General features: G+C 40.6%; 9 protein-coding genes across 9 annotated transcripts; 5 read left to right on the plus strand and 4 right to left on the minus strand.

Annotated features, from left to right (window-relative positions):
- Nucleotides 1-127: 127 nt before the first annotated feature.
- BBOV_II006880 (WD domain G-beta repeat family protein) lies at nt 128-1,398 on the minus strand. Its single transcript, XM_001610156.2, has 5 exons — nt 1,230-1,398; nt 964-1,189; nt 774-928; nt 682-740; nt 128-643 (listed from the first exon to the last, which is right to left on the minus strand). Exons 1-5 carry the CDS (start codon nt 1,392-1,394, stop codon nt 178-180), a joined length of 1,071 nt encoding a protein of 356 aa, XP_001610206.1. The 5' UTR covers nt 1,395-1,398; the 3' UTR covers nt 128-177.
- A 2-nt stretch (nt 1,399-1,400) lies between these two features.
- BBOV_II006890 (Ser/Thr protein kinase domain containing protein) lies at nt 1,401-4,784 on the minus strand. The gene has a single exon (XM_001610157.2). It carries the CDS (start codon nt 4,732-4,734, stop codon nt 1,414-1,416), a length of 3,321 nt encoding a protein of 1,106 aa, XP_001610207.1. The 5' UTR covers nt 4,735-4,784; the 3' UTR covers nt 1,401-1,413.
- A 210-nt stretch (nt 4,785-4,994) lies between these two features.
- On the plus strand, nt 4,995-5,974 carry BBOV_II006900 (flavoprotein domain containing protein). Its single transcript, XM_001610158.2, has 5 exons — nt 4,995-5,196; nt 5,233-5,364; nt 5,580-5,669; nt 5,705-5,830; nt 5,866-5,974. The coding sequence occupies exons 1-5, from the start codon at nt 5,080-5,082 to the stop codon at nt 5,971-5,973; spliced, it is 573 nt and encodes a 190-aa protein (XP_001610208.1). The 5' UTR covers nt 4,995-5,079; the 3' UTR covers nt 5,974.
- On the plus strand, nt 5,973-6,744 carry BBOV_II006910 (SNF7 family protein). Its single transcript, XM_001610159.2, has 2 exons — nt 5,973-6,423; nt 6,489-6,744. The coding sequence occupies exons 1-2, from the start codon at nt 5,976-5,978 to the stop codon at nt 6,737-6,739; spliced, it is 699 nt and encodes a 232-aa protein (XP_001610209.1). The 5' UTR covers nt 5,973-5,975; the 3' UTR covers nt 6,740-6,744.
- Nucleotides 6,745-6,888: 144 nt separating this feature from the next.
- On the plus strand, nt 6,889-8,837 carry BBOV_II006920 (putative Citrate synthase 5 mitochondrial). The gene has a single exon (XM_001610160.2). The coding sequence runs from the start codon at nt 7,016-7,018 to the stop codon at nt 8,810-8,812; it is 1,797 nt and encodes a 598-aa protein (XP_001610210.2). The 5' UTR covers nt 6,889-7,015; the 3' UTR covers nt 8,813-8,837.
- A 78-nt stretch (nt 8,838-8,915) lies between these two features.
- Nucleotides 8,916-11,587, plus strand: BBOV_II006930 (GcpE family protein). The gene is made up of 10 exons (XM_051767450.1): nt 8,916-9,032; nt 9,068-9,155; nt 9,192-9,349; nt 9,387-9,536; nt 9,571-10,009; nt 10,065-10,948; nt 11,030-11,155; nt 11,192-11,266; nt 11,303-11,437; nt 11,472-11,587. Exons 1-10 carry the CDS (start codon nt 8,919-8,921, stop codon nt 11,583-11,585), a joined length of 2,283 nt encoding a protein of 760 aa, XP_051623207.1. The 5' UTR covers nt 8,916-8,918; the 3' UTR covers nt 11,586-11,587.
- Nucleotides 11,588-11,925: 338 nt separating this feature from the next.
- On the minus strand, nt 11,926-12,578 carry BBOV_II006940 (Iron-binding zinc finger CDGSH type family protein). Its single transcript, XM_001610162.2, has 3 exons — nt 12,303-12,578; nt 12,194-12,263; nt 11,926-12,156 (listed from the first exon to the last, which is right to left on the minus strand). The coding sequence occupies exons 1-3, from the start codon at nt 12,387-12,389 to the stop codon at nt 11,957-11,959; spliced, it is 357 nt and encodes a 118-aa protein (XP_001610212.1). The 5' UTR covers nt 12,390-12,578; the 3' UTR covers nt 11,926-11,956.
- A 92-nt stretch (nt 12,579-12,670) lies between these two features.
- Nucleotides 12,671-13,766, minus strand: BBOV_II006950 (acyltransferase family protein). Its single transcript, XM_001610163.1, has 4 exons — nt 13,526-13,766; nt 13,193-13,488; nt 12,919-13,158; nt 12,671-12,883 (listed from the first exon to the last, which is right to left on the minus strand). The coding sequence occupies exons 1-4, from the start codon at nt 13,713-13,715 to the stop codon at nt 12,773-12,775; spliced, it is 837 nt and encodes a 278-aa protein (XP_001610213.1). The 5' UTR covers nt 13,716-13,766; the 3' UTR covers nt 12,671-12,772.
- Nucleotides 13,767-14,507: 741 nt separating this feature from the next.
- Nucleotides 14,508-16,293, plus strand: BBOV_II006960 (Vacuolar sorting protein 9 (VPS9) domain family protein). The gene is made up of 5 exons (XM_001610164.2): nt 14,508-14,666; nt 14,702-15,037; nt 15,071-15,350; nt 15,386-15,622; nt 15,657-16,293. The coding sequence occupies exons 1-5, from the start codon at nt 14,624-14,626 to the stop codon at nt 16,282-16,284; spliced, it is 1,524 nt and encodes a 507-aa protein (XP_001610214.1). The 5' UTR covers nt 14,508-14,623; the 3' UTR covers nt 16,285-16,293.
- The last annotated feature ends 41 nt before the right edge of the window (nt 16,294-16,334 follow it).

The following is a 16,334-nucleotide window of genomic DNA, read 5'->3' on the forward strand; positions in this document are numbered from 1 at the left end:
TTCAGGCAACCTAAACAATATGAGTATAGCCGACGTATATGTACTAACAATTACACCTCAACGCTATATACAATGTGTTTCTCATTTGAATAACGCAGTGATTATGCAATATGCACACTGTGGAGTGGCAGCCAACATCTAGTAGAATAATATAGATCTATTGACATTAGGGTGAATTTAGTTCGTTGCTTTGCGAGGTTTACATTCGTCGGCACTGATACCACGTACCATAATGCTAGGCTGCGATGTTGGTTGTCCATTTACCTGGAACATGTCTGATACTGCGATTGCCAGCTTTTCACCACTGTTGTTGAAGGACACCGATGCAACAGCTGTAGGTAGTGCCGTAGTTCTCCAAAGGCGTTTGCGGCTAATGCCATCCCATGCGCATACAATGCCATCAGCGCCACCCGTAACGAATGTACCAAACAGTGGATGGAAATCAATAGAATTCACGGAATAGGCTAGGTCAGATTCCGAGCTGGTTTTGCTACGGTGGCATTTAAAGGCATATTGTTGCGATACGAATTCCTGGGCTTTAGAGAAATACTCCCAAGCAACACGTCCTTCTATGGACCCTAATGCAAATCCTCGGTTATCAGGGAAGCACTTGATTGAACGATATTGATACTTCAAGACACCACTGTACGATCTATAAAGGCAGATAGACAGAAAACCTACTCTTTGGTGTCTGGTGTTGAGAACCCTATAAAACCACGAGAAAGGTCATATATGTAGACCTAATGCTTATAACAATCAAATTCTAAACTTACTCTTTTCATTGAGTCACCCACAACAAGAGTGTCCTTCAATAGGTCCATGCAGTAAACCTTTCCGAAAATATCAACGTCTGCAGCCGCGCTGGTGGTGTCACATCGTGGGTCAAATGCCCGTATTTTATTGTCCCAACCACCAGTTATGATCATGTCTGCAACAAATCAATAGCGTGTTGAATAGACATACTCAAACGGTCATGAAATTGAACGCAACGAACAGGAGCGCCGTGAGTACCAACTAGAGTTACATCTCCCGTTTCAACATCCATGACATTGACTTGATTATCAAGATTGCCAAAAGCGATCTTCTTATCACCCTCCATGAAGGAGCAGTCAAGGGCAGGGCTTCCGCCAGTATATGCTCTTAACTTCCGGCCACGATTATCATCGTAGATTTCATATAACTTTACAGTCTGTGCACAATCTATAGATTTTATCGGTTTAGCGCCTTACTTTGTCCCATGAGGTGGAGGCTAGGAGGTTACGTGTTTTGCCGAAGCACACACGAGTTATTACCCCGGTCGGTGGATCTTCTATTGGTATCAACATATTATTAAAAGGGTCGATCAAAAGCAAATTTACAAGTAACGCCGGTAGACATGCTGGCAGACCTGACATTGCACCTCGCGTTCATCCATCAAAGTCTGCGGGGCATTAATATATAAAATACACAATAGAACCCAACTGTTTCAAATTCCGTGTCTATGTAGTATACTTTATATTCCACTTCATTTGGATCATCGTCTTTATGCATAGGTGATTTACCGGGAGCTTGCGACAGTTTTTGCTTGATAAGTACAATCACCTGTAGACGAGATAGCTGTAAGAATCCAGCAACCTTATGTTTACGTAATTTGCGCATACTACTGGGTATACCCAGTTGCTTTTCTACAACAATACCACTTTGCTGTAGACCATTTTCTAATAGTATAGCTCGATTCATAAGGCTGTCGTTATGAACACAAATGAGGACTTGTGGGAGTAGGTGGCAACCCAGTTGTAGACTGTTTGTACCGGTTTTGTTAAATGTTGCAGCTTCTCGCGTGTTGTAGTAAGTCATTAGTGGCTCCAGCTGTAATTCAAAACCAAATACATAACGCTGCTGTGAACCAAACATTATACCTTTGCTCTGCGGCATAAGCGAGTTTATGCATCCACCATTTAATAGCCCGAAGAATTCCTTTTTATCGATGGTATAATTCACTGCAAAGCTAAATTTGGAGTAGTTCCGTCTGTGCCAAACTGGGAATCCCAGTGGCAGGAATATAAACGAACACTCATTTATATTTAGGAATGATTCCATATAATACACGTTTGATGATTCTAAAGTAAAAACATCCAAATTACGACCATATGATCGTAATATTTTGGCAATGGGTGATATTACATCGGAAACTGCCGGGGTACCTGTTATGGGCAAGGTCTCAGCCAACTGCAGAACCATATTCAACAAGGATTCGTGCGACAAACCCGGCACAAATACTGTTTTAATAAGGTTTGCAACCTTCTGCTTCAAAATATTAGGCCGTTTTATATTATCATACATTAGCAACTCCAATGATTCCGATATCTTCTCTGGTATACCAACAGCTTCTTTCAGAATAGATTTAAGGAAATCAGTATAGGTCCAATGCACTACAACGGAACTATTCGGGAGCTTAATTAACGGTCTGACTGCAGTTGCTACCACGTCAGCACAAAAGAATGCATCCAAACAATTCACATTTGACCCGATATCCTGAAGCATTATGTTGTAATCGGCAACTATGCTGTAAGCACACTGCCATAAAGCCGATGGATGGCGACCACATACGTTATTTTTTATGTATGCCTTTCCCCAATACCACCGCTTCATAATGACAAAGAAAATGGGAGGTATGGTTTCAGCCAATGCTTCGAGCACTGAAGTGCGTAGTTTACACGTACGGCCATCATCCAGCAACAGATGGTAGCACTGTTTATGAATTTTTTCTTTGGAATATTCTTCACAAGCTTCCACAAATATGGGCGCTTCATAGCGAATCGCACCCCTTTTCGCAAATTCTTGTGAGTACTTGTTCCACAGCAAGACGTTTATATAGTTTGATTTATCTTGTGTAGAGTCTGGTACTTCATTGTATCTAATATTCGGGTCATAGTCTATTGTTCTGTTGAACAAAGACCCGAGCAACTGATTGGACTCCATGGAATGTGGATATTCGGTCACCACTTTGTAAAGTGTGGAGGTGTCCAAGTTGGTAGCTGCAAATACTTCGCTCTGCAGTAGGTAACTTGCTGATGGTCTTTTCATCGGATCTATGCAAAGCATGGATTCCAGAATCTTGAAAATGCCATGGTCAACGGTGGACACAAATTCAGATGGCCACTTCTTTTCTTCAGTTGGAAATGACGAGAGCACATCAGCCCGCTCCATATTGGTAGTGAATGGCGGTGATAACATCTCGAAGAGGACGACACCTGCGGCGAAAATATCTACCTTTTCGTCATAGGAGTCGCCACGTTCTTGTTCAGGAGACATATAGTGAAGGGTACCGACAATGCCCGTCGGATTGGTGAAATCACTGGAAGGTCCTGTATTAAGTTTTGCTGTGAGTCCAAAATCGCCCAGTTTTATGGATAGTACGCCATCTTCCGATTTTAAAAATATATTACTAGGTTTTATATCACGGTGTATAATTCCCTTTTCATGAATATAACTGAGTGCTTCTAGTATTTGACGAAACAGTTCAATCACCAGCTGCGGTTTGTCATGTAGACGACGGTCATTTATTGCATTTGCCAGATTATCCTCTGCACAATACTCCATTAGGATAAATAGGTACTTAACGGGCCTCTCTTTATGTTTACGTGCATGATGCGCCCCTTCACAACTCGGCAAAAATCGATTGTGCAACCTAGCCTTTCTGGAAATTGACGATAAACGGAAACCTTCTGGCTTCTTGTTATAACGTGAGATATTTGACATATCAGATAATGAGTTAGACTGTAAAGGCAGACTCAGTTGCACGCTAGCGGAAGCTCCCATGGGAAGGGTCATACAATGTCTGGACAGTATGTCATCGTAAGGTTCCTCTATCCAGGCATCATAGTAGCGCACAATATTTCTGTGTTGTAAGCTTGCTAGTACTGCAGCCTCTTCATGCAATGTGTTACCATGTATTTTATAAATAGGTATTTGCTTAAGCGCATAAATTATTCCACTCCGTGATACCTTGGTAACACAGCCAAACGACCCGGACCCAAGAACTTTCTGGTGTTCAAATTCACGATAATAGCGTGAATGGGTAATCAAAAGCTTGTGCACTGCTGCAGAACCTTTTCTAGCTGCCATGCAAACATCCACTGGGTTAACGTTACCATAAGGACGACTAGTGTGATCACCAGAGGGCCCGTATTTGCTATTATAGCTTGACTCTTCATTTGTATCTAGTCGTAAACTACTTTGGATGTAATTCAACCTTCTGGATGCAGATAAACGTTGAGTTGTGTACTGTTGAAGAAATCTGTAGAAACCAGAGACGATATTATATAAACGATGCGACTGTTTAGACACATCGTTCTCTTCAATGGGTAGCAACTCTACCAATTTCAGTCTACAAAGTTTCGTAAATCGAGGCTCGGCATTCGAGATGCTCAGCAGCTGGGTTTCTATGTCTACTTGGGGATAATCTGATGGGATGTTTATAGCAATAGTGAGAACAGTTTCTTCCCGAGGATTGATATTATATATGCAATTATTTATAGGAAGGCATATTTCGAGTCTACATGGTTGTGTTGATTTATTGCCGTCTATGGAATCCTCAAATGCAATAAAAGAGGCGTCATTGGATTCTTCTTCCAAATCCTTCGACAGGAATCCACCATCTACTATGTAGACAGACACATTTTTAATTTCAGTGAGCCGTCCTATATCAATCTTAACGGTTTCACCTACTGATCCATCCAAATAGCCTGGCATTTTATTTATATATTGATTAAGTGGGCTTGATAAACTCTGATGTGTATCTCCTGAAAATGGAATGGAAATGTGTTCATTTCAACTAGCATATCCATTATATATAAACTATGCATCGACCATAGGTTTGCCAAAATGTAATGTGTACATTGTCTGTGAGTCTAGACGGTTTAAGTTGTAACATATGTGTTAAGGGCAATGTGTAGATGGGGAATCGCGATGGTAAATTAACGATGCCATGTACCTACATATATTGGTTCTTCTACTATTTTGTTATGTTTACGCGTATTTCTTATTTTCCTGTCACAGTCTAGCATCGGGCTGGATACCATTTGTGGATATTTGTCGATGGGTGATACTAAAAGGGTCTTAATCGGTGTTACTGGGAGCGTTGCTGCTATCAAAATCCCTGATATTGTAGCTGAGTTGCGGAGTCTTGTTGTTAAGAATGGTCATGATATAGAGGTGTGTAATGATTGGTATATTTTCATGTGATTCCAGATACGCATTGTTGCGACGTCGAAGGCATTAGAGTATTTTGATGCGAGTCTACGCTGCGAGGGTGTAGAATTATATTCTGATAAGGACATATTATCGCCATACACTCGAGGTGACCCTATTCTTCACATAGAGGTATGTATTCAGTATATAAATTCCATGTGGATTCCAACTAGAGTGCATCCATAGCTATCATTATAACTACATGATATTTGTGTGGACTCAATTCATTTTCCATTAATAGATAAAGGCTATTATCTCTTAGTCATGTTTAAAAACCATGTATCTACATTTAATGTGAAAGCAATATACTGGATTCGTTTTCCATGAATTATTTCACTATGATTCAGTTGAGACGTTGGAGTGATATTTTTGTGCTGTGTCCCTTGGATTGCAACACCTTGGGTAAATTAGCACATGGTCTTTGCGACAATTTGCTGGTATGTTGAGTTTTTTTGAATATTACCATCTATAGACTGACGTTGCACGTTGTTGGGATTTTAATAAGCCGATATGGGTGTATCCTTGTATGAATCCTTTAATGTATGAGCACCCATTAACGGCAAAACAGCTTGATACCTTAAGATCATTTGGTGTAAAAGTATGATATACAATAGAATGTAACATCAGTTGCAGGTAATTGAACCTATCGTCAAGCTAGTTATTTGTGGCGAATACGGCCCTGGAGGGCTGCCACCTACAGACGAAATAGCGGGAGATATTTACAAGACCTTGTTTCCTTAAAGATGGGTATTAACCAGAGTTCGTTAACCGAGCAGCTTCGGGAAAAGAAGCGTGAAATAAATCGTTCAATTCGTCAGCTTGATCGTAATCGTATGAGGCAGGAACGTGAGGAGTCCATTCTTTTACAGCGTTTAAAAACTGAGGCCAAAAAAGGTCACATGAAAGATTTACGCATAATTGCAAAGCAATTAGTTCGTACTCGCAAGATGATAAACCAGTATACGAATTTGAAATCACATTTGAGTGCCATATTAGGACAAGTGGACACAGCTCACAATACCAAGATGCTCTCGAGTAGCATAAAGAGTGTCAACTCGGTATTTACTAAATTTGGACAAAAAACTGACATGGTGGAGTTTGAGAAGACACTGCAATCTTTGGGTCGTGAAAGTGAATTGATGAACTTAAAGTTGGACATCATATCCGAGTCTATGGACAATACATTCCAAGGTACGTGCGAAAAGTAAATATACAACATGCAACGCTATTGTTACTGTTTTTCACAACCATAACAGATGTTGATGCTGCTGGCGAAGAGGATTTGATCATAGCTCAAGTGTTAGAGGAACTAGGTATCGACGGTTCTGAAGGGATACCATCAGTGAACAACGTGGATTTAAAACAACTGAAGTTCAGTCAAGTCACAAAGGTACCACAAGTTGTTTGTGAGCCAGAAGGAGATAATTCCACGCCAAATTCATCACCAGGGAGTGTAGATAAAACTAGCGAGGAAGGCCATTTTAATGGTATGGAGGACGAAAGGTGACACTGAGTCGACACCCACTGTTATATTTATTATTATTTATTTTTATTGATTTCTATCTCATTATAAAATTGAGGATATATATCATGCGATTAGCATGTACAATTTTCGCATCATAGATACCAGTGTCTATGGCCTTGTTACACACAATATTAATTCATTGTGGTAGCACATTGTGTCAGCTTCTTGTTACTGGAATATTATCCATGCGAAATCGGTTAGAGCCAGTCTATTCTGAGAATTTTGGTCTTGTATTTAAATTAAACTGGAATAACCAGGATGTCGCTTTTGCGTGAATCTGTAAATATAACCAAATGCAGCAGATCCGGTGATACTTCTATCATTCGGACATTTAGGCGTATCGGTAGTGTAGTATTAGGGGAAGCAGTTAACCATCCTAACTCTGTTAATATCGATCAAAGTAGATCTGGATTCAACTTGGAATTCGGATTAACTCGAGGGCAGGGCCTTTCGGAAAGGCGTCAATATTCTACTAGGACGTCTCTGTTCAAATCAAACTATTCAATAGATACTTTATCATCAGGTTTTTTAGGTGTCAATACATCTATATCTTGTAACACATCAAGCGCATTATTTATGTTGTCACAGCTTTCAGCATTTCACTCTTGCCGTTTTTCTAAAGGGATGAGTGTAATACCAAATGGCAACGCTGCTATCGTCAGTGAAAATGGCACTGCTTCCTTTTCAACAAAATCATCATCCATCACAAGGGATTTAGATGCTAATATTATGGGTCCTCTCTGTTCGAAAATAGAAGACTTGTTAGAGGTTAAACTTGCCCAGATTGCTGAATTACGAACTAAATTCGGTCAAACCAAGATTGGAGAGATCACTATATCTCAGGTTCTTGGTGGTATGCGGGATATGGTAGGTATGAATTGTGAGACTTCCCATCTTGATGCGAACACTGGTATTACATACCGTGGATTGACCATTCCTCAAATCTTGGAGCATCTTCCAGGTCTTACTCCAGGTAATAATTGCCCCTATACGGAATCTGTGCTATGGTTGCTTCTGACGGGCCAGGTTCCCACTGAAGAAGAGGCGTTAATGCTTTCAAAAGAGCTCGCTAGGCGCGCTCGTTTGCCTCACTATGTCTACAAAGTGATTGATAAATTACCCATATACTCTCATCCCATGACTCAGTATGTGGCTGCTATCACTGCGTTGCAAACTGAATCTGTTTTCCGCAAGGCGTACAGTGAGAAGACATACAGGAGAGACACTGCATGGAAGGTAGTCTTGGAGGATGCCTTGAATTTGATTGCTCAAAACCCTTTGATTGTCGGATACATTTACAGGCGAACATTCGTTGACAACATGATCACTGACGGTCAAGGCATGATATACGATCCGGATATGGATTACGCGGCTAATGTAGCCAAGTTAATCGGTATTGACACGCCGGAATTCCATGATATGATGCGCTTGTATATTGCTGTACATGCTGATCACGAAGGTGGTAACGTATCAGCCCATTCGGCGCTGTTAATCGGTTCTGCGTTATCAGATCCCTATTTCTGTTTTGCGGGTGCTTTAACTGGTTTATCAGGACCCCTTCACGGTCTGGCAAATCAGGAATGTCTATCCTGGATAAACAAGTTAGTTGAAGAGCTCAAGGGTAACATAACTTTGGAGACCGTGACAAAATTCGCTCAAGACACTTTGAAGAAGGGCCAGGTCATTCCTGGGTATGGTCACGCTGTTCTCAGGGTTGAAGATCCCAGGCATACTGCCTTTGTCAATTTCGCTCACAAGCACTTCCCCGATGACCCTTTGGTCAAGGTTCTGGATATATGCCTTAAGGCAATTCCGCCAGTTCTAGAGGCTACTGGTAAAGTAAAGAGTCCTCATCCGAATGTTGACTGTTCTACTGGTATTCTTTTGTCTCATTTTGGCATATCTCATCCTGACATGTTTACTGTTTTCTTTGGTATATCCCGTGCTATTGGAATTATGTCTCAACTGGTGTGGTCGCGTGCCCTTAGAATGCCAATAGAGCGTCCCAAGTCACACACGGTTGAGAAATTACTTGAGATGTGCAAGGAAGTATAACATATATTTATGTAATATTAGTGTGTAACATTGACGGTGTGTTTGTATGTGGTCCTGTGGTTACCTATATAGTTTCGATTGGTTTTTCGGTATTACATATATTCTTATGGCTAAATGGTACTTTATATTTTTATCAATTTTTGAGGTCATCCGTCCAACGGAAGGCTTCAGATTAAGACACGATCCATTTGCCTATGTACACGGCAATAAGACAACCCAGGTATTTGCCATTACCCGCGATTATATATATCGTAGCAAACTGAAGGTGCAGCTGGTGGTCCACTAAACCATGGAAGTTTGCCAAATACCCTCCAGGCGTTATCGTCTGATAGGTTACCTGCAGGTATAGCTCCATTGTGTATACCAAATTGCAATACAGCATCGAACAATGTCTATTGTGAATCCGTAACTGAGCGCATACGGTTCCCTACAAGGGAGGTGCGCATAGGAAACGTTACTATAGGTGGCAATAGACCTATAGCTCTCCAAACTATGACATCATCCGATACCTATGATATAGATGCCACCGTTAAGCAGGTAGGTGTTAATTCATTGTTTGGAACACGTTGTATAGATAATAACATGCCATCAGTATGGTGCATCTCTAGTTCGCCTTGCCGTACAGTCACCACGGGAGGCTAAAGCCTCTGCGGTAATAAAGGAGAAGCTTCTGTCTCAGGGTTGCAATGTACCACTTGTAGCCGATATACATTACTCCCCAAAGGTAGGTCATATTCTTGGTAGTCATTATGATTTAGGTTGCTTTGATGGCAGCTGAAATTTTCGATAAGGTTCGGGTTAATCCTGGCAACTATGTCGATGGTCGTAAGGATTGGGATGAAAAGATATACAAGACGGAAGAGGAATTCCGGGAGGGGACTAAATTGATAGAGGAGCGGTTGACGCCACTTATTGAAAAGTGCAAGAAGTTGAAGCGTGCAATCCGTATTGGTACTAACCACGGTTCCTTATCATCTCGTATAATGAGTTACTATGGCGATTCTCCTATGGGAATGGTTATGTCCGCCATGGAATTTGCTGAAATTTGTGTGAAGAACGACTTCCACGATATTGTATTTTCTATGAAGTCTTCTAATTCCTTTGTTATGGTACATGCTTACAGACTTTTAGTAAATGAGCTATACAAGCGTGGTTGGAACTATCCCATTCATCTGGGTGTTACGGAAGCCGGTTCAGGTTAGTATCATTAGCGTTTATATGTCGCATCATTATAATACTTATAAACCTTCAGTTGACGATGGTCGAATAAAGAGTGCCATGGGTATTGGTTCATTGCTTTTGGATGGTATTGGTGATACCATCCGTTTATCATTGACTGAGGATCCGTGGTTGGAGCTCCTTCCTGGCCGCAAGCTACTGCAATATGTAGATGGTATAACTAAAAAGGATGGATCAAGCACAAAACCTCGAATTAGGTCGGATTTCCGTGATTTCAACAACATATCACGCCGCACTATAGATTACGGCACATCACTATTGGATTTTGATGATGGTAGGAAAACCATATTGAATCGTGACGGTTCAGTTGGTTGCTTGATCACGGATGAAGATTTATCTGACCCGCTCACATTATACAAAGCGTTGAATGTTGTAATGAAGGACGGTTTACCTCAGCGGTGCCTGAAATCAGTAGACTTTATTTATATGGAAAACACACCATTATTTCACGACTTTAATGGCCAGAGGGTACTAAAAGAGCTGATAGAGGGTGGTTTTCAGGTACTAGCTCCAGTTGACCAGTTGCAAGAGCAACCCATTAAATTTGCTATTGGTGTGGTCGACCTAATGAAATTAGAGGATTTCCAGCGGTCTCAATCCTCTCCCAACCATCCCTATGCCGAAACACGTATTGACTTCACGGACAAGATAGCCAATTTGGCGATAAGGATAACGGGGAATGAGCCAGACAGTTACCTAGAGAAGCTATGTAGCATTGAGCGGGGCATATCAAGTAAAGCCCTTGGTTCTGGAGTGCCCCGGATGATCATATTAGACATTGATTCAAAATTGAACCACGTTGAGACTGTGCGTCGTATATTTGGAATTTTGGTTAAGAACGGTTCCAAGCTTCCAGTGGTGCACATGGTGGATGCCACTGAGTGTTTCGATCACGAGGTAAGTTACTGTAGTTTGGTGTCATTGTCTTTACTATTTAGTTATAATGCCGCTTAATGCTTTGTGACTCATGTTTATCAGGAGGTTGTCATCAACGTATCGACTGCTTTATCGACCCATCTGATTGATAAATTGGGGGAGGGTGTGATGATAAAATCACGCCTACCTCTTGCGGAGAGTAACGACATTGCTTTGAGTATTTTACAGGTATTTTTACATTTCTGTGTCTACATCTACTTTTAGGCTGCTCGTATGAGAAGCTTCAAGACAGAATTCATTTCATGTCCTTCTTGTGGTAGGACACTGTTTGATATCCAGGTGAGCCCATTGTGTAGTTAAATGTATACCAAGCAGAAAACGACGGAATCCATTAAAAAACGGGTGGGGCATCTACCAGGGGTCAGTATTGCCATCATGGGTTGCATTGTCAATGGTATCGGTGAAATGGCTGATGCTGATTTCGGTTATGTTGGCGGCGCGCCTCATAAGGTTTGTGTTTATCTTAGCTATTACCAGATTCTAGGTTGACTTATATGTGAAAAAGGAGCTGGTTGAGCGAAACGTGCCAGATGTTGAAGCATGTGACCGTTTGATTGAATTGATTAAGAAGCACGGCAAATGGGTTGAACCTGAATAACCACTTAATCGCTGTTTTTTTATTACTATATAGAATATTAAAGATTATAATTACACTACAAGGTTGTTAGTGGGAAACCACTGTATATAAAGCTGTATTTATCTAAGCAGCTCCAATTGAAACTCTATAAGGTAGATATACCCTCAAGGGTTGACATAAATCTAGGGTTTACAACGCGTATAGACACGAAATTGAGTTTAGTATCATCCACCGTGTACATGTGGCCATAGATGTATGTTAAAAATATTACACAGTGTTACATTAAAATGGTTGGTTTAGATGCATATGGTAGATGATGGTCAGATAGGATTGACCTCATTCTGTATTTGAGAGTCACAATGCACGTTGTGAGCAATATCTACTCATGTTTATCAAGGGTGGAATGCCCAAGCGGTGAACATGCCTACAGAAAAGCACAGTCCGAATGCAGTAGCGGCTGCCTTTGGCAAGCTCTTGTGCGCCTTAACCCAGTAATGTGATCCATCGCACAAGGGTCTTTTTTGTGAGTATTTGCATCCACATAATAGTTTTTTACCACTGAAATGTGGGACGTATATAACGGGTTTGAATTCTGTAATTTCATGCTAAACGGTCATGATGCAACTTACGTGTTCCTTTATGTGATCCGTCGCACCATGGTTGAGTTTGTGACTTTCCACATGAGCACCACCAATATACCTGCGGAGGCGTTGGTGTTGATACAAGTTATTATCTTACCTGGCCTCTGTTGACTTTCACTCGGTAAGGGTCTGTTACTTGTGATTCAGGCACAGGATCGTGCGGCCACCATTTACTCCATACCATTTTGTTTACTATATAATGCGATTTACCGAGCTTTATGTGTCCAATGAGATGAAAGTATATAGGATATGCTTGTAGCGCGCGGAGTCCTAAAGGCGACTCGACTGCTATTTAAAGATACGTGTCACTACAGCTTCTTAGCTGCCAATAAAGCATTTATAGATCCATATCCATAGACACCATATGTTAGCGTTGAGTATGTTGTGAATTTGTGATTGCCGATGTACCTATGAGGCTTCGCGCCAACCACACATTTGATCTCGTGTAAACATTTTCATAAACATATCTACATTAGTAAATTTCATGTGTGCGTGGGTTGATTTGATTGCGATTATTCGTGAAGGCATTATTTCCTTCTTGTGATGAATACCTCTGGGAGTCTAAGGTCATTCCAATTCTGGAACAGTTTCCTTTTCGGGGTTGAATGAGGGGCATTGTTTCAATCCTTCATAAATAGCTTTTCTTGTTATATGTTTTAATTCTTCAACGGTTTTACCCTGTATGCATGTTAGGGACATGCTTATATACTTACTGTAGGACTTATTGGTTTTCCAACGTTAATATATGCGCAACCTTGTCCGATTAAATACGTGTCTTCCAATGGCCACAAGCTGTTTGAGTTGCTTATGGTGCACGGTAGAATTTCTATATCGTGTTCCACGGCGAACCTAAAGAATCCATCTTTGAATTCCTGAAGAACACCGTCTCTGCTACGTTTTCCTTCTGGGTAAACTGCTATGCTAAACCCGTTGTCTACTCCGATTTTACAATCCTGCAATTGGTTTATAATGTATCTATGAACTTACTTTCATCACCTTTTTTACACTGTCTTTGAATGGTATCTTTTTGTCATTAACCTTGTCGTAAATGAATTTAATTGGCTGATGATTTGACAGCCATAGTGTTGTCTTTGCTGTTGGTAGTTTGTGCAGTGCATCTTTGTATGTACACAACAATGGTGTTTTTCTTCCGATGAGGCTTACAAGGAATGGGTCAGCTGACGACAAATGATTAAACATTAAAATCCTTGGTTTCTTCTTATGATCCTTGGGCAGATCATTGATAATTATATAATTCCATGCGTAGTTCAATGTAAAAGCAGCTGCGCGTGATGATTTAGAATCTTGCATGATACTTACACAATGCGAAGGAATGGAAAAACATCTGATTGCAGAACTTGGATGCCGTTTGTTTATCCCATATATACAATGGTAATAACAAAAGCCCATACAAATGTATAAGAAATGATGTAATAAGATAAATCGGTACCGTCAATAGGTAGAATTGGACGGAACGCAGTACCCTAATTACTGCAGTCAGAGCCCTCATTTTTGCTGCGATATACGTAATATGCGTATTAAATATAAGTGTGCTTATTTAAGAGGTTGCATATTGTTTATATCTATTGATCTAGTCGTGTAATGTGGGTACATATTACCCCGAGAGACATCACACACCCAAAGTATTGTGTCTAGGTGTTACTATTTGACTAAATGACCAAACAGTGATTATGCAACAAAATATAACCACTGAATCTTTGCATATTTAATTATTGAGGAATTTTTGTTAGATCTTAATACTGGCACCGTTGTTCCGTACGATCGGCGTTCCAACGATGTGACTTGTTAGATTCCATTTTATTCGTTTAATTAAAAATCGTGTTTGTATATAAGGGATATATATTTGATTTTACGGTAGCGAGGAGTACTGTTGTATGTTACACACTTTAATTGATACCACCGATTCCATTATTCCTTTGGATTATCTAATCAATCTGTCAATTGAGTACACAATGGCGACTTGTGTCATTATTTCCCGATGGTAACCTATTGTTAACTATTTTGGACACTGTTTATATGGAGGATTAATAGGTCGGTATTGTAGGATGCAGTCAAATAGGTTGAGGCATACTATATATCGATAACTGTATTATACACATGATGAATATTGTCCAATTTAAAGTTTTTATGTGTTTATTTGTCGTAATTACTTTCTAGTGTGCCCAATGAGGTAGTGACACATTGACAACGATTTCTTTATTTCTTTACATATGACCACACATTTGTTAGTAACAATTTTAAACGATGGGTATACCTTTTGGTGTGCGTGTATAGTTTGTGCTTGGTACTTTGGTTACAGTTTTGCTCACTGAATGACACAATCCCTGTGCACGGTTACATCATATCAATAACGTTGGTACATGTCATTCGCAAACTGTGTGACGTTCGTTGACATTCATGATGGAATCATTTCATTCCGATGTGCAAGACACTTCTGGTGGTATGTGCTTGTATGTGTTTGATATTATCTATCAGATTTATTGAATTTGGATGGTACTGATTCCAGTCCTATATCTGTTGTTCCGGTGGATAGATATGATTATCATGTTCCAAGTTTTGACATATCTACTGACGGTCTTGCTGAGGATGACGACTCTGGAGTTGTAATATCGTCTTTGTCTATAGATTACCCGGAGGAGTTGCATTCCTCGTTAGGTCCGGTTTCCGATCGCAATGTTGGTAACACTCCTGTTACCAATCTTAATCGCACAAGTGATGCTGGCCGTGGTGCCTATGAGCTTGTAGAGTTACCAGTTATCCACAATGTTCGTGGTAATTCTGTCGACTCTACTTTCAATGATGCTATAAATGGTAAGTCTAATATTTGTGGAGATCCATTTACAGACACGGCTACTCCATCAAAATCTTTAACTCCGTACAATAAGTTTCTTGAGCGTTTAAAGGATGAATCCTGTATTGAGATAATTCGTGCTGTTAAAGGGTTATTGGCTATGTCCCTTGGCACCATGTCACGTTCTGAGGCGGCTGCTGTCGTTCACAACTTTATTGACATCTACACTCCTCGTTTGCTATCAACAGATCCCTTCGTTTCGTTATCTGAGGATGAGCGTTTGGAGAGTGTTGAATTTTTTGAGAAGTTTACTATGCAGAAGTTATATTCCCAGTAGGTATATTTTCTGTTTGTTAATTTATATGTAGATGCTACAGCATGGATCCTAATGATCGTATAGAGGACGAGCGTTTATGGATTAAGATTCGTTGTCTTGACTGGATTGAGCCACAGCACCTTGAGATCTCATCTAAGGTAGATTCTGAATTGCTTAAAGGCGCCCAGGAGCAGTTACACAACATATCTAAATTTAAGGCGCCTCGTGACAAGATGTTCGGTATATTGAATACATGTCGTTTAGTAGTTCATGCTTTAGAGGGTACTGGGTATGTTTTATTTATGTTTTATTTATATTTGCAGCACTTCTCCTGCATCGGCTGATGATGCTCTTCCGTTATTGATATATGTAACAATCCGTGCTAATCCTCATGAGCTTTGGTCTTCCATTGAGTTTATACAGCATTTCCGTCATCCCAGTAGACACATATCTGAGGAGGCTTATGCTTTTACTTTACTTCTGTCTGCTATAGAGTACATTAAGTGCATAGGGACCACTACTCATTTTAAAATGGACATTGACGAGTTCAACCGTCGTTTTTCCGAGGCTCAGGAGCCGTATATGTCTCGTTTGGAGAAGTTACAGGAATCGCAGCGTGTTCGTGACAGCGGACGATCTCTTACTGGCAGTGTTATGCTTCGTGGCACATCGGTGTTAGCGCAGCTCAAGCGTATAGCTCATCCTGCTTTATTATTCAAGAGTGTATTATTCAACAATCTTGCCGGCTCGGAGATTCACGAGGCCATTGAATCACTATCTGCTTTAGAAGTGTATATGCAGGATGTGCCTTTAGTGTTCACTCCCGACGGTGATCTCACTGATGTTAGTGCCGCCCTGTTGAGTGATTGGCGCGCTCTTACGGCAATGCGCACTACGGCTTTGGAAACAGTATCTAAAGTCAAGGGTTTACTCACCAAACTTTCTCAGTAATATATTTTGTGGATTTGTAACGCACTTTCATGGCTCTACATTAGGGGGCA

The sequence above is a fragment of the Babesia bovis genome, chromosome 2 (assembly GCF_000165395.2).
Source record: "Babesia bovis T2Bo chromosome 2, whole genome shotgun sequence".
In the NCBI taxonomy this organism is placed as follows: Eukaryota; Apicomplexa; class Aconoidasida; order Piroplasmida; family Babesiidae; genus Babesia; species Babesia bovis.